The following is a 14572-nucleotide window of genomic DNA, read 5'->3' as shown; positions in this document are numbered from 1 at the left end:
TAGACATGCTGTGCAATGTACCATCTTCGATGACTGTCACAGCTATAAGAGCCTGGGAGGTGATACAAGTGGGGTGGACATGGTAAGGAGACAGCATTACAAGGATTCATATCATTATTGGCCTTCTTCAGCTTAAGGCATTACCTGTGGAGGGATCACTGTTTAGAAAAGTTGCTACAGCTTCTGAGTACCTTAAGTGAATTATCTGAAATATGGGTCAATTACTTTAGTACTGTAAAATAAAGTAACTTATGGTGTAGGCAGCCTCATTCTGAGCTATGCTGTCACTGACTGATCTGTGAACAAAAAGCCCTGAAATAAATGCTCCAAAGGAAAGCTGTAGCTCCAGCCAAATCAAACAAGGGCAGTGCTTTTAGCTTTGTTCTAAAACGTGCTTATGGAAACCAGGTTACTTCATGAAGAAATTAAATCTGTACTGTTCTCTGCATCATTATTTTGTTATAAAAATACAGTTTTATTGAAACAAGGAGTATCTTAATGTAAAAGTTCAGTTAGAATAAATGTCAACATTCAGTCTCAGTCAGCAGCAGCTTCTTCTTTGAATTTACTCTGGCTACTCGTTAGTCTCTTCTCAAATTCTTCTTCACTAATTTTTCCCTTTTTTAATCTTTTCAAGAGTCTCGTGTCATTCAGCAACTCTTCCATGTCCTCATCTTCCATATCAGAGCCCTGTTAGCCATTGAAGTACAACAGATTACACACAACACCAAAAAGTTTCATTTTTACACAGCTGAACACAGCAGAATTTTACAACCTAGATTTTGCCAGCAGCATCCAAGCAGGAAATTATACTCAATTTCTACAACCAATCTATCAAATTAACTTGTTAAGATTAAAAAAAAAAAAAAGAACAGTCCAGTGAAGTAACTGCTGTATCCCTTACAATCCATGCAGCCTATGAGGCTATGCTGGCAGCAATTCACCATCAACTGAGTGATGAGAAATTGTTTCAGCGTTTGGCTTTAAAAAAGCTTTTTTTTTTAATGCTTTGCCTGTCAAAGACCTAGAAGGTTTACTTTCAATAAGTAATTCTGCAGTGCATCTCACTTCTAAAATCCAATTGCTCTGCCTTTTGGAAGTACATACCTATGCTAAAGTAATGACATGCAGTTTAATAAAATGGGCACAGTTTACCTCTTCACGCTTCCTTTTAGCTGTTATTTTCTTCTTCTTCTCCCTTTTGGCTTTCTGCTTTGACCAGGATTTGTTTTTTATGAATTTCTTTTTTCCTCCACTTTCCTGTCTTTCCTTTCTTTGTTGTTCTAGTTGCTTTTGTCTCTGTTTTTCTCTATTTTTATCCTTAAATGGAATGGAGTCTGTATTAACAGTGACTGGAGTAAAGTCTGGAAAACATTTTCCTCTTAGCTCAGGCATCTTTGGCATCTTTAACAAGGCAAAACCTTTAGCAAGACTAGCAAAGTCCAGATCTGTTAAGATAAAGATTATAAAATCAGTTTCCTGCTGGATAAAAAGTTAACTTACAAAGTCACAGGAAAAAAGATTATCCTGAAATTTGTATTTAATAACAGTAACAATATTAGGTCATATTTATGCTCCGGTTTGTTTCAGTCAGACTTGCTAATTAAACATTTTCTCTGAAAATGATGAGAAATTGCTTAAGCAAATAAGAATTCTGTCACAACTGGATACTGCAGAAAGTACCTTTCAGAACACAAATGGGTGGTTGTAGCTTCTGGATAATAATACTGTGGGGTTTTTTGCCAAACCAAATATTGAGAAAAAGATCCCCAGCTCCTGCTGGGAATTACCTTTTATTCGGAAGATCAGATTGCATTCATGTTTGGCATAAGCCTGGATATAAGAGACAAATGCTTTCATCCCTTTCTCAAACACTGCCCTGTCAGCGAGAGCCATAGACTTCAGTTTTGGAAGAAGATCTAACACATTTCTCTGTGGTTTCATTTCCTGCATGGGACACTGAAAACCAAAAAAGAAATACAAAAAGAAAGGCAAAGTTCAGCTGAATGATTTGAAATGTGCTGTGAAACTTCAAACACATTTCTTCTCCAGTTAATCTTTAGTATGTTTTGAGCACCTTTCCCTGACTTTTACCAGGACATTTTATGTACTCAGTAAATGACACAGGGAGCAATCACATTCTAACAGTTGAATTTGGTGATTAATAAGCAGCTCTTCTCTTTTTTTAATTATGCACCTCTGCTAAAACTTTATCAATGCATATGATCTTAAGCCCAATGAATTCTGACTTCAAAATGCCTGTCATTAAACCTCTGATGAGTGTCTGCTCCCTTGCCCTTTTCTGCATAGGGTTAGAATAAAAGTCTACTGACCTTTTGATTGATTGAGAGAAAGTTAATATAAGATTCTTCCATGGGAAGCAAAAATACAAGTGCACTGCCAACATTTCCAATCCGTGCTGTTCGACCACAGCGATGCACAAAGGCACTGAAATAAAACAGGGATAATTCAAGGATAGATGCTTGGTCTGACTTTAAAGCATTAGTGAGCAAAAGAGCACATCTGACAGAATGGAAAACCTGGAGTTCTCCATATTTTCAAACTATACTAGTAACTTTAGCTACAGGAAAATTACAACAATAGAAGTAAAAATACATGGAAAAAGCTCCCCTCATGTGAATTCTCAATGTACCACTCTTAAATAGTTCTGCTCTCTGCATTCATTCACACACCTCAGCTTGTTACATCTATACTCTCACACAACCCTTAGAACAGAAAGCCTCCTTGCACAAGTGCAAGTGGCAACGACCTGTTTCACTTCTGCGCATTGGACCTACAAAGCCAATCTACATTATTCACATCAGTTACAATAAAAGTTGCCACCTTCTTGTTGGCAGATTGCTCAGACTTCCAGGCAACAAATAAATGCCTTTTCCACAGTTGTGTGTTCTCAATTTATATCTGAACAGTACAGTAGCACGAGCACAAGTTGGTAAGATCTGAAGTTGTACCTTGCACTGCTAGGTGGGTCATACTGTAAAACCCAGTGTACTTCTGGGATGTCGATGCCACGGGCCATCACATCAGTACAAACTAAAATCCCACTAGGAAGAAGAAAAAAACATTTTTTCACTAAGAAAAGCACATTGTCAGACACAATTAAATCTCTCTTACTGTTTCTACTTTTGCCTGGGGTAACCTGCTTGGCTCTTACCCCGGGAGCCTTCGAAACTCAGTGAAAATCTTGTTACGCTTGTGTTTCATTTTCCCATGAATGCACATTATTTTCACTTGTTTAATTAAGGATTCCAAAGCCTTTCCATAGTATTCCACACAGGCACACGTGCTGTTGTGATGAAGACAGAAAAGTAAAAGATTATGGTGTATATTTAATCTGCAACCAAGTCATAACAGTCTGAGCCCTTTCAAAAATACCCACTTGTCTATTTTTATTTAAAATATAATCACTTTTATGATTAACACATCATCTATAATCTTCACTTTTATAATCTTGTAAAGTTCATGTTAACAGAATCCTGACATGAAGCAATGATCAATCTCCTTTTATCCTCATTCCATAAGACAGCTATTAAAATGAACTACATTTAAAATAGCCATGTCCTTATCAACACAGGGCAGCTTTGGAATTTAGGTAATAAAACTCCTTGTTTTCACAATGAAACACTAACACAGTATTACCTGAAAAAGACCAGATGTTTTTCCTGCTTGTGCTGTCGAAGAAAATGCACCAACTGATTAAATTTTTCATCTGCTTTGCATATCTACACAATGCAAAAGAAAAACAATCAGTAAGAAAATGGACTTGATACAAACTGATCTGCCAGTTTCCTCCTTTCATTACACACTGATGTTTGGTCACGGAGGCACTGCAGTGCAGCAGTTTCGGTCCTGACCAGCCAAACAAAACAAACTAATACAGCAGACAACTACAGCATTAAGAATTAAGGGCATTTCTCCTCAACATGGTTGCCAATCTTCAGATAACTTGCAAGAGCTTTACATCTTAGAAACTACTGGTTCATCTGTTAAACTGACTGTAAGTGGTCATGACTTAAAAACTTGCTGATGGAATCAGGGAAAAAGAAGAAAGAATGCCAATACCACAAAACACAGAGTTCATACCATATAATAGTTCTCCAGGCGTGTTGGAGTTTTCTGTGTGTTGGTTGCTGCCACTCCCTTCTCTTTCACCGAGATGCGGACAGGATTCCGGAGCCCTGCTCTCACCAGGTTCTCCACCTCTTGTGTCTGAGTGGCTGAGAACAGACCCGTCCGCCTCTGCTTGGGTAAAAAGGCCAGAATGGCATTTAAACTGCAAGTAAAAACATGCAAAACATAAATGTGCCAAGATTTCCCTCAGAAATAAGGTTAATCACTGGAAGTATGAGCTTACAGACAAAACAGTTTTTATCACTAAATGTCAAGCATCTTCAAGAATTTATCAGAACATTTCAAGAAAGGCATCTGTGCTTAATTGTTACAGCATTTTAAGCCAATACTGATATTTAAATGATTACATGCTAATATGCATCAGAAAAAAGAAATTCATCGAGCAAGCACTCTTTCCTGATTCCTTTCCCTTTACAGCAATTGCTTTATACAGGCTACGGAGCAAAGAGAGGCCAAAGAACAGAAGTGTTCACTTAATGATGAATTCATTTAAAACTTCAGATGCATAATGAAAGCTTCTTATTTAAATAGTAAATACCTTGATTCAAAGCCCATATCGAGAAGTCTGTCAGCTTCATCCAATACCAACACATCGAGAGATTTCACACAGCTTGCTAGATCCAGCCCATCTGCTTTCCTTCTGAACAGATCCTCCAGTCGACCTGGTGTAGCTACAATGATGTTCCCCCTGTTTGCAACAAAGACACAGCAATTTTGTAACCACACAATGTAAAGCCTTTGGTGGAGCTGCTAACAATGACCACAGCACAAACCTGCACTCAAAATGAATGCATTCTTCAGCAGACAAATGCTACTTTCAAGTGTATTTATATTCCAGTGCCTTTCAGGCAGCACATTGATGGGAGGAAAAAGCCCTTGTGTGCAGGCTCACCATTTGTGGTAATAACAGTTCTGAAGGTAATTAATGACTATTGAAAGCAACTATCAGCTAGAAGAAATATTTCATACTTCTGTGCAAAAGCCAGAGACAAATAAAATAGCATCAAAGTTTCTCCATGAGTATCAGCACCGAGTCATTCCCATTATTCAGCACAGACTCAACCTCACTAAAGTTCATTGCTGGCAGAAAATTTACAAGAAGGAACTGAAATATTCATCTTTCAACTTGCCATGCAGTTCGTTGCTCTTTACCCACACAGCATGGAAATGGGATCAATTTCACATGCAATCCTTGCTTCTTATCTCACTACAATCTGGTTACGGTGCATTTTACTGTAGTGAAATAAACCACAATTTCTTTAGTGTATACCCAACATATTTATGCAGTATCATCAAACATCAGCACCAGCAAAACCAGACCAGAGCCATAATTTGTGTATTCTAATGACAAGGAAAAAAACACAACAGCAAGGCATTGGAACAATTACAGACAACCAACTTACCCATGTTCTTTAAACTTTTCAACATCTTCCATGGGATTCCTACCACCAATTAAAAGAATCTGACTAAAACAACAGAACAGAAAATTTAGGTCATCTTTAAATTCTGTGGCCTTATGAATGACAGAAGCCCAAAGAAAAAGGAACTGTGGTCATGAAAAGCTCGAGGGTCACTCACCTAAGCTTGGGGAAGTGTTTTGTGAAGTGTGTCAGCACCTCATCAATTTGAATAGCTAATTCTCTCGTTGGTGTGATAATTATAGCTCCAACCTGCAAACAAAAGGAACTTATGGAAAATAGCAGAGGGAAGATTGTTGCAAAACTGTTACTGGTGAGGTAAGGGAATGTGGGGCATGTTTACGACCCCGACTTTAGGCAAAACATTCTCAGTAGAATTTTTTAAAAGACTTCTGAAAGAACTGCTATACCAATATGCAAAATGGTCAAGAAATAGCAGCTGATAGCAATATTTAATCAAGAAAAAGTGACACGTGTACCTTAGAATGCATTCAAAGTCAACAGATGCAAAAAGCACTCAAAGACTCTTGCTTGCTGTACATTCTCTTATTTGATATTCTGAGATACTTTTCTAGTAGCTCAGAACAAGTCTGATCATTTCAAATAAAAAGCTCTAAGTGCACAGAAAGCACCCCAATATTTATTCTCGTTGTTACTACTGTACCAAAGGGTCACTGTATGTATTCAATTTGACTTAGTGGTACTTCTACCGAGGTCCTCAATCTCACTGATAGATCACAAAAACACGTTCAAACATTCCAACTGCACAACTTAACCTTACCTGCATTTTCTTTAACTTTTCTTCCCGTCTGAGAAGAATTTCTAGTATGGGAATCACAAACGCCAAGGTTTTGCCACTGCCCGTTACCTGGGAGAGGGAAACACAGTCAGCTCCCCCAGCTCCACAGACAGAGCACGAAAACACCCGGATAACACCTACCGCTTCTGCAGCGACGTCTTTGTTACTCATGAAGAGCGGAATGGTCGCAGACTGAGGGAAAAAAAAAGAGAAACAGCGCACGAGCAGATTAATTATTACCTGGCAGAGGCTCAGTTACCCCCAGGAGCACAGAGCTCCCCCACGTTACCCGAGCAGCGGCTCTGCTAGAAAAACCCAGCCCCGCCCGGAGTCTCCTTCCTCGGGCTCCTCGTCCCCACAGCCGCCCACTCACCTGCACCGGTGTCATGCGGTCGAAGCCGAGCTCCTGCAGCGCCCGCAGGACGCCCGGGTTCAGCGCCACGGGCAGCGCGGACCAAGCGCCCTCAGTCACCGCCTCCATCTTGGCGGGCGGCGCGCAAAGCCGGAACTTGTCCCCCACTTCCGGCCGTAGAAGGGAACGGCCGGAAACACGCACCGCAACGCTTTGGTTCCGCCATAAGAAAGGTTCCTCCGCCTCCCACAAGGGGCTCCACCGCGAGCACCGATCCGCAGAGCGCCAACAATCCCAGTTTTATAGCATGGGGACCGTCAGAGCACTTCTGTGGGCCCCACGGCAGCACTGTAACACCCAATGGCACAGTGAGCAGCACTGAAGAACCATAACTTCAACCTGCCCCCAACACCGGCTCACGGCTGGATGAATTCGGGATACCCAGGGACCCTGATAAAAACATTTAGAGTGCAAAGCAGCACCTCCATAAAGCGTCAGAAAAAATAAATACAGAGCGTGGTGTTTGGTTATCTTTTTTTTTTTTTTTAAGAATTTGTTTATTTATCGAACCTGGGTCATATTTAGATTCACAAGCAATTTTAAATGTACATCTTATAATTCAATTTAAGTGTTTTACACAAAAATATTGGCACACAACAGTTGCCATAAGGTGTAACTCCACCTTGCTGAAGAACTGCTGCCAGTGTTTGCCCGAGGTTGCAAAATCTTTACCTGGAACATGAAAACCTGTAACAAATTTTAAATTAATTGTACAAAACTGCTGTGTGTAACTTGTAGAGGCTCCCCCCTGGAAAAGGTCCCACCCCACCCCAAAAATGATTACAACTAATGTACATCAGTCACAACAGAATCCTGGCTCAGCACCCACACCAGACGCGTCTTTAATTTTTAAACCAATCATCAGATACCAAGGAAAGTAACTTTATACAAAAACAAATCTACATGTGCCTGAAAAAGAAAACACACCAGTACTTAGCATTATGCTAATTATGACCAGAAAATGGCAGAGATTGCCACTTAACTTAAATACAAGGGCTGCATAGCATTGCAATAAACCCCCAGAACCGTTAACCCTTTGGCACCAGGAATTCAGATGTCCTGAACAGTGTTGCACTCTGCAGGAGCACCAACAGCCTCAGCTTTGGAGCTGCACGAACCAAAGGGTTAACTATTGTTTGCCAAGACACTGCACACAATGGGCTCTGATTTAAAACCTGAAAAAGACTAAAAACCACGTGATGAACATTTGGTAGAGGATCTATTTTGATACTGGTTATTTCGTTAAAAAATCTTCAAGGGTAAGTTGGTGTAATTAGGATAGTTACTGAACACTTTCTTTTAAATTTTCATCAGGTACGTATACTAGATCAGAAGTTGTCAGATCCACTCATTATCAGATTAAAGTTCCAATTGCTCCTCCTTGGCAGTTTGCGTAAGTGAAGAAGGGATTCCTTCAATTTCCTAACACTTCCTGCAGGGTTAATGATGTGAGAAATGCAACAGTCACATTAGGGCTTTGTACCGTTTCCCTAGATAGAACTGCAAGTACTTATGGAAACAGAAAGTTAGAAAAGACACAGACATTGCTTGTTACTACAATTGAATTACAGCATTTGCAGCTTGCTTGGATCTTGCTTAGCATACAGACTAGGCAGGTTTAAGTGAAAAGAAAAAAAAAAACAGGCCAATTAAGTGATGAGATTTCAGCATAGCTTTTGCTACAGAAGATATATAAAAACAATTCGTTTTTAACTAGGAAGGAACGTAAGCAAATAAGTTTTACAGTTCAGTAAAGAGGGTTTCGAAACTCAGTGATTTTTTTTTTGTGACCAAGATGTTTGGTAGACAGTGAACTGAAATCCAGGACCAGGTACAGTACTCTTAAACAACTCTTCGGACTTCAAAAAACCTCTTCAGATAGTAGATTTGTCCCAGTGTCATGGCAACTAGTACAAGAGCTTCAAAGAATGACCAAAGGACCACTCTGCTGTTTGTGTTGTCATTAACTGTTGAGAAAAAAAAAGTAACAAAGAATTTAAAACAAACTTAAAAGATATTTTCTTTTGTCATAGGATCCAAAGAATTGCATATAAGCCTTACAGTGACATCACTGATATTTGTATCGTGGCTGTACAAGGGTTCCAGGAACTGAACTGAGAACCTGCATAGCCAGAACCAAGCTATGCAAACAGATGTTCATCTCACCTCTGGACACACACTGCAGCATCCTTCTGTGCTTTTTCTGCATTTTGCATAACAATCCTCATTAAGTGAGAGACAAGAAAATGTAGAGACTGCAAGTGTCAATCATTATTTACTCTACTGAGAGTTTCAGGATTTGTTCTGAATTCTTTTTAGTAATTTGAAATAGCTTTTATAGACATAAAAATAAACCTTAAAAAAAAATGACAAGACATTTAAGTCAAAAGACACCTACTTGCTCTATGTATTCTCTCACGAACTTCCATGTACTCCTGTTCATGCTTTACAGCTGTCATGGCCACTGCTAACTCGTTAATCATCTCTTCTAGCTTGTTCTGATGAGCTGCAGAATAATTTCAAAAGCATCAGAAAGTTATTTACTCAAAAAAAAAATTTTTTTAAACCATATGAACAGTTGTTATCAACTTCCCATCACAGAGGGAGTTCTGAAAAATGCAGTCTGTACAATGAAAACTTTCTGTCCTTACAGCAAAATAGTTTTGTTGTCTTGTTGCCACTTCTCATAACACATCACTGTGGCATTTACTGAGTGGGAAGACACCTCTCACCACATCCAACTAGATGACAGATGACACCCAATTTAGTCAGTGCAGACCAGTTATATCCAATATGGGCACACGTCTCCAGAAAAATAGAATGTAAAAATACATGAGATCATTACCACACTATTATCCACTTTGCAAATACGTTCCACTACACTCCAAGCAAATTATCTTAACAGGTTTTTTTCTAGTTGTTAAGTTTGCAAAAATTGAACAGCTGAGAATTTAGCTTAAGATCCTGATGCTGGCAAAACGAGATGACTGTCTGAAGCAACGGATCACATCTTGTGGTCTCCCTGTTTAGCTGTAGCACAGCATTCAGCAGAAACAATGCCAAAGGGGAACGGCAAATGGCAGGAACCGGCCTCAGGTTCTGGTATGTCATGAAAGCAGAAGAGTAAGAAAATGAACTAACGATAACAGAAAATTAGCTTGAGATAATTCAGCACATGGAAGGAACAGAGATCCGAGATTTAGTGATTTGTCAATCACAGGATCCTTTAAATACCTTCATGCTCAAAGAACTGCCCACTAACAAAAGTTATGAATTATGCAAGTAATTTTCAGAGTTTTCTAGCACCAAGAGAAGTTTGAGCAATCATTCCACAGACACACTCCAGGCAAACATCTCTTGAAGGGATATACTGGATTTTGAAGCTACCTAATATTATTTCTTTATAAATTAACTATTTCAGATCACGCTCTGAAAGCAAACCTATTAAAAATATACACATTTGGGTAACAGACAAAAAGATGGCCAGAGAATAACACTCATACAAGTTCTAATTGAAGTTTAAGTAGATGTCAAAATAACACTCACTTTGCTAACATAAATCTCTTAATTTCACAGCTGCTCACTGCAATACGTACAGTTTATTGGAGAAGAAATTAGTCTCAGGTATTGTTTAAACTCATTTAAAAAAATACAGGGAAAAGTGTTTATCTTAAAATTTAAAGCTCTATTAATATTCCTTAGAATTGATGTTTACAATGTTTTTTTCACATTCAATAAGAAGATTTAACTGAGACTTTAAAAAAAATCAAGTTAAGAATTTGTTAAATTTCACCAAGAGATAACAATCAAGCACTCAATTCACACAGTTATTTACTCACTAAAATAGTAAAAAAAAAAAACTTTCTTTCTAGCTTCAGTTAGTGATTTCTAAAGAAAACTTTACAACTTGTTACCCAAACACTTAATTTACAGCAAATGGCAACTTTCCAGTTTTTTCTCTTGTAACATGTTTGCTAATTCATATCCTAGGTGGAATTTGTTGCTTCCAAAAGCCCTTGATTATCCAACATTCACTTTAGTAAGCAAACATCGTTTAATGCTCCTGGATGTTCATTGTTTTAGTTCAATTCCACCTAAAACATCTAATCAAGCCTTCTGTTAGCCACAAATAATGACCTGAAGACAAAGCATCAAGGCCAGTTTGAGGATCTGATCCCAAGAGCTGCTAAGTATTTCAACCTCTCGATGGAAGCTTGCAGTGCTCAGCATTGCTCAGAATCAGACCTTTGATGTAGTTTATTAAAAAGACATTCTCATGCTACAAACAAACATTACAGAGAAAAAGCAAACGTTAGCTGTTAGTGAATAAACATATGCAAAAGACAAGATGCTAATGAGCTTTCAAAAAGCAGTACACATACCATCCCAGGTATCTCCACCACCTAGAGAAAAGTGTAAGAGATGAACACAAGTACAGGACAAAAGGCTGCAGATAAAACAGTAACTTACATGGCCACGAGAAAATATTTTTTCATTAGCACATTTATCAAAGAGTTCAACTAATGCATATGGCAATCTACATACTGCTGAGCAAACTAGAAATCAGAGAAAGAAACCGATGAAAAGACTAAAAGATGAAAGCATTCGTTTCTGCAGACGGCCAAGTGATTCCCTGGTGATTTTGCACTGAGTTGTGCCACGAGGTCTAAAAACATCCATATCCATTTTAGCTGTGCACAAAAACAGTCAACTAGACCGCCTGAAGAAACAGCAATTCTGAGAATCCTAGTCACATTCACAAGTCAAGCATGTAGGTAAAAGCTCCCGAAAGAGAGCCGCCTTCTTTTCAGGAGTTTTTCTCACCTTCTGTCTCCATATCTTGCCCCTTTGGAGCTTCCCCAATATCAATTGTGAACATCACTATCTTGGGAGTCATGGTGGACATTCTGTTACTAAAACAAAACTTGTAAGTTCCATCCATGTGGGCAGCAAATGTGTATTTTCCACTGGACTCTCGATCGCCTTTATAAATTCCTTTATTATCAGGCCCTGTAATCTGGACAATAAAAACAAAATACCATTCATTTTACTTAAAATACAGTGTTTTAAAATGCATCAATACCAGTTGGGCACATATTTTGAAGTCATCCAGTCAGATTTACCCACAACACCTTTAATCTGGCTGATTTGGTGATATTTTTATTTTCCTCACCACAACTCTAAAAGCAGTCCTGTGTTTTCCAGCACAGGAATCTTTAAAACACCCCCTCTGTAAAGAAAGCCATATAAAAGCTTTGCTTATTGACCGCCTGTCCTCAAGATAAGCAGAGAGACATAAGCTGTGTACAAGCCTGGCTGTTCACCAAAGTCACAACTGCAGGGGAAACCTTATCTCTGACGTTTGGAGGGAAACAAAAGGGAATAAAGGACATTCTCACAGTACAACGATGCACAGTTCTGCAATATCACAGCTGCCAGCTCAGACAGAAGCAGGGCAGAGTGCTAAGCCATAAGAGTCATGGTGACCTTACATCTTCCACTGCACCAGGACACCAAACCCAGCCGCTAAGCTTCCATCAGTGACACCCAAATGGAGGCTGGCAGCCTCCTGCCTTTATTTCCTGTCTCAGAACTGCGTAATTTTCAACAATTACATTCGATTTCAGCAACAGCTCTCATGTCGAAGCTACCCCAGACAAACTATCTGCTCCTCGCCAAGATGAAAGGAATGCTCATTCTTTATTCTCCTATCAACTTGATGCTTTATTGAAGAAAAGCACTTACCCACAACCTGAGCTGGCAATCAACCTGATTAAAGCCGGCAATCAGCCTCGGTAAAGTCAGTGCTCATAAGTGGAGAAAGAACGCTCCCAGAATGGGCAACACAGAGAAAAACCACTTCGTTCTTCCCGCCAACAAACGCTGCACTACACCAAAACCGCACGGAGCAGGTCTCGGCTCCATAAACCCGGAGAACGGCTCCAACAACGGCAGAAGGGCTCTCCTCCTGCGGGAGCATCAGCCGTCCCGGCACCCCAAGGAGGTGGAGCTCACATCGATCCCACGGCCTCAGAGCCGGGGGCGGCCAAACGCGGCCCGCCCCCCGCAGGCCTCGCCGCCGCCCGGGCCTCTCCGCACCGCCTCGCCTTTCCGCACCGCTCCCGGCGCGCAAAGCCCGGTCCCGGGGCTGGGCCCCCCCTCAGCGCGAGGCTCAAGGTCAGGCGGTCCCGCCTCACCTCTACGTCGATGTCCAGGAAGCCCCCCTCGGCCACCTCGAAGATGAGCCCCATCTTCGTGCCGGACGGCACCCGCTCCAGGAAGCACTCCTCCGCGTGTGCATCGATGCTGACGAAGTAGGCGGCAGCCGGGGCCGCCAGTGCGGCCAGCAGCGCCAGCACCGCCCGCACCGGCGACATGGCGGAGCCCAGGGGCACCGAGCGGCGGGCAGCAGGAAAAGGGGAGGGGGACTTCCGGCTCTCGCCACGCCCCTTCCGGGGCACGGGGCCGCCGCTCATAGGCCGGCGCGGCTCCACTGCCACGTACGGCCCTACGCTACGGTGGCCGTCAAAGGACTGATCAGGAAGGGACGGCCCGAACCCCGAGGAGAGATAGGCGCGAAGTAGGAGGCGGAGCCTGTGCTCGAGAGCAACCAATGAGCGCAGAGCAAGTTGCGGCGGGAAGCCAATCAGCGCGAGGAGGGGAGAGCGGGCCTATAAAAATGGAGAAGAGCGGAAGGCAGAGCGGCATTGGATGAGCAGCGGAGGAGGCGTTGCCTGGCAACTGCGGAGCGCGGGCTGCGCACTTCTGAAGCGCCCTTGGCTTTGGCAGGCGGGCTGTGCTCGTGGTGCTGCTCAGGCGTTGTGCGTTTTATTGCCCTCAGCTGTGTGACAGCTGTAATCCGAATTCTCGATTTGTGTGGATAAAGCACCTTTGCCCCGCAGGGTGGGAGCTGCACTGCTGACGTGGCTGTCACACCCGCAGCCACAGCAAACCTTTGTCGTGGATTGAGCCCACTGCCTCTACAGCCCGAGCTGCTGCCTTGGGATTCCCTTGGTCTCCAAGTGATTTCAGTCTTGCCAGTAGCACGTTCTCTAAATTATTATTTCTTTTCATTTGTGCGCATTCGTACATAATGAGGGGAAGTGATTTGCTGCTGGATCCTGATGGTTGTATGAACACCTCCTGTGCCTCTGGCACAATTCTCACTTTGCAGCCTGTCTGCTCCCCAGAGGTACCACAGAGCGCCCTCCAAGCGCTGTGCTCATCTCTGCTGCCTCTTTCCATGCTTTCCTAAGTGGTGTTGGCCAGGAATGGATGACTGTGTTGTGACTCATCCCCATGCTCTGGAACTTTGGGCAGTATCTGTGGTGTTCCTTTGGCAAGAAGCTTCATGAACAACAAGCAGACGTCATAGGATAGCACTGCTGTTATAAATTAGGCAGCTGAATATCAAGCTCAGATGTCTGGACACTTATGACCCAGATCAATGAAGATGAGTGCCTGCTGGCAGCACGTGAGGAAGTTTAGAACAGAAAAAATTAGAATAGGATCATTTGAGTTGAAAGGGGACCTTAAAGGCAGTCTGTTCCCACTGGCTGCAGTGCACAGGGACACCCACAGCTCCATCAGTGCTCACAGCCCCGTCCCCTGACTGTGGCTGCATGCAGGGATGGGGCACTGCCACCTCTCTGCGCACCCTGTGCAGTGCCTCACTGCCCTCAGCGTAAAAACTTCTTGCTTATACCCAGTCTAAATCCCTCCCTTGGTTTGAAACTGTTTTCCTTTGTCCTACAGCACAGCCCCTGCTAAAGAGTCCGTCTCCTTCTCTAT

At 41.9% G+C, this 14572-nt stretch overlaps 2 protein-coding genes across 4 annotated transcripts; both read right to left on the bottom strand.

The window, feature by feature from the left end:
• Positions 1–529: 529 nt before the first annotated feature.
• Positions 530–7904, bottom strand: DDX55 (DEAD-box helicase 55). 2 transcript variants are annotated; one of them, XM_031592663.2, is made up of 14 exons: positions 6743–7904; positions 6511–6561; positions 6352–6438; positions 5731–5822; positions 5556–5618; positions 4691–4840; positions 4105–4294; positions 3661–3743; positions 3176–3307; positions 2973–3065; positions 2334–2448; positions 1791–1959; positions 1156–1448; positions 530–690 (listed from the first exon to the last, which is right to left on the bottom strand). In XM_031592663.2, the coding sequence occupies exons 1-14, from the start codon at positions 6848–6850 to the stop codon at positions 538–540; spliced, it is 1779 nt and encodes a 592-aa protein (XP_031448523.2). In that variant the 5' UTR covers positions 6851–7904; the 3' UTR covers positions 530–537. The 2 variants fall into 2 exon arrangements, with proteins under 2 accessions (XP_031448523.2, XP_089977033.1); XM_090120907.1 differs by lacking the exon at positions 5556–5618.
• A 122-nt stretch (positions 7905–8026) lies between these two features.
• On the bottom strand, positions 8027–13221 carry TMED2 (transmembrane p24 trafficking protein 2). Of its 2 annotated transcripts, XM_031592670.2 has the most exons (5): positions 12979–13221; positions 11606–11798; positions 11164–11184; positions 9180–9287; positions 8027–8748 (listed from the first exon to the last, which is right to left on the bottom strand). In XM_031592670.2, exons 1-5 carry the CDS (start codon positions 13156–13158, stop codon positions 8624–8626), a joined length of 627 nt encoding a protein of 208 aa, XP_031448530.2. In that variant the 5' UTR covers positions 13159–13221; the 3' UTR covers positions 8027–8623. The 2 variants fall into 2 exon arrangements, with proteins under 2 accessions (XP_031448530.2, XP_031448528.1); XM_031592668.2 differs by lacking the exon at positions 11164–11184 and having other exon boundaries at positions 12979–13218.
• Positions 13222–14572: the final 1351 nt, after the last annotated feature.

Source organism: Phasianus colchicus, chromosome 18, assembly GCF_987193195.1.
Source record: "Phasianus colchicus chromosome 18, bPhaCol1.hap1.1, whole genome shotgun sequence".
NCBI lineage: Eukaryota > Metazoa > Chordata > Aves > Galliformes > Phasianidae > Phasianus > Phasianus colchicus.
The sequence above is the reverse complement of the archived record's forward strand: the minus strand, read 5'-3'. Positions and strand labels throughout refer to the sequence as shown.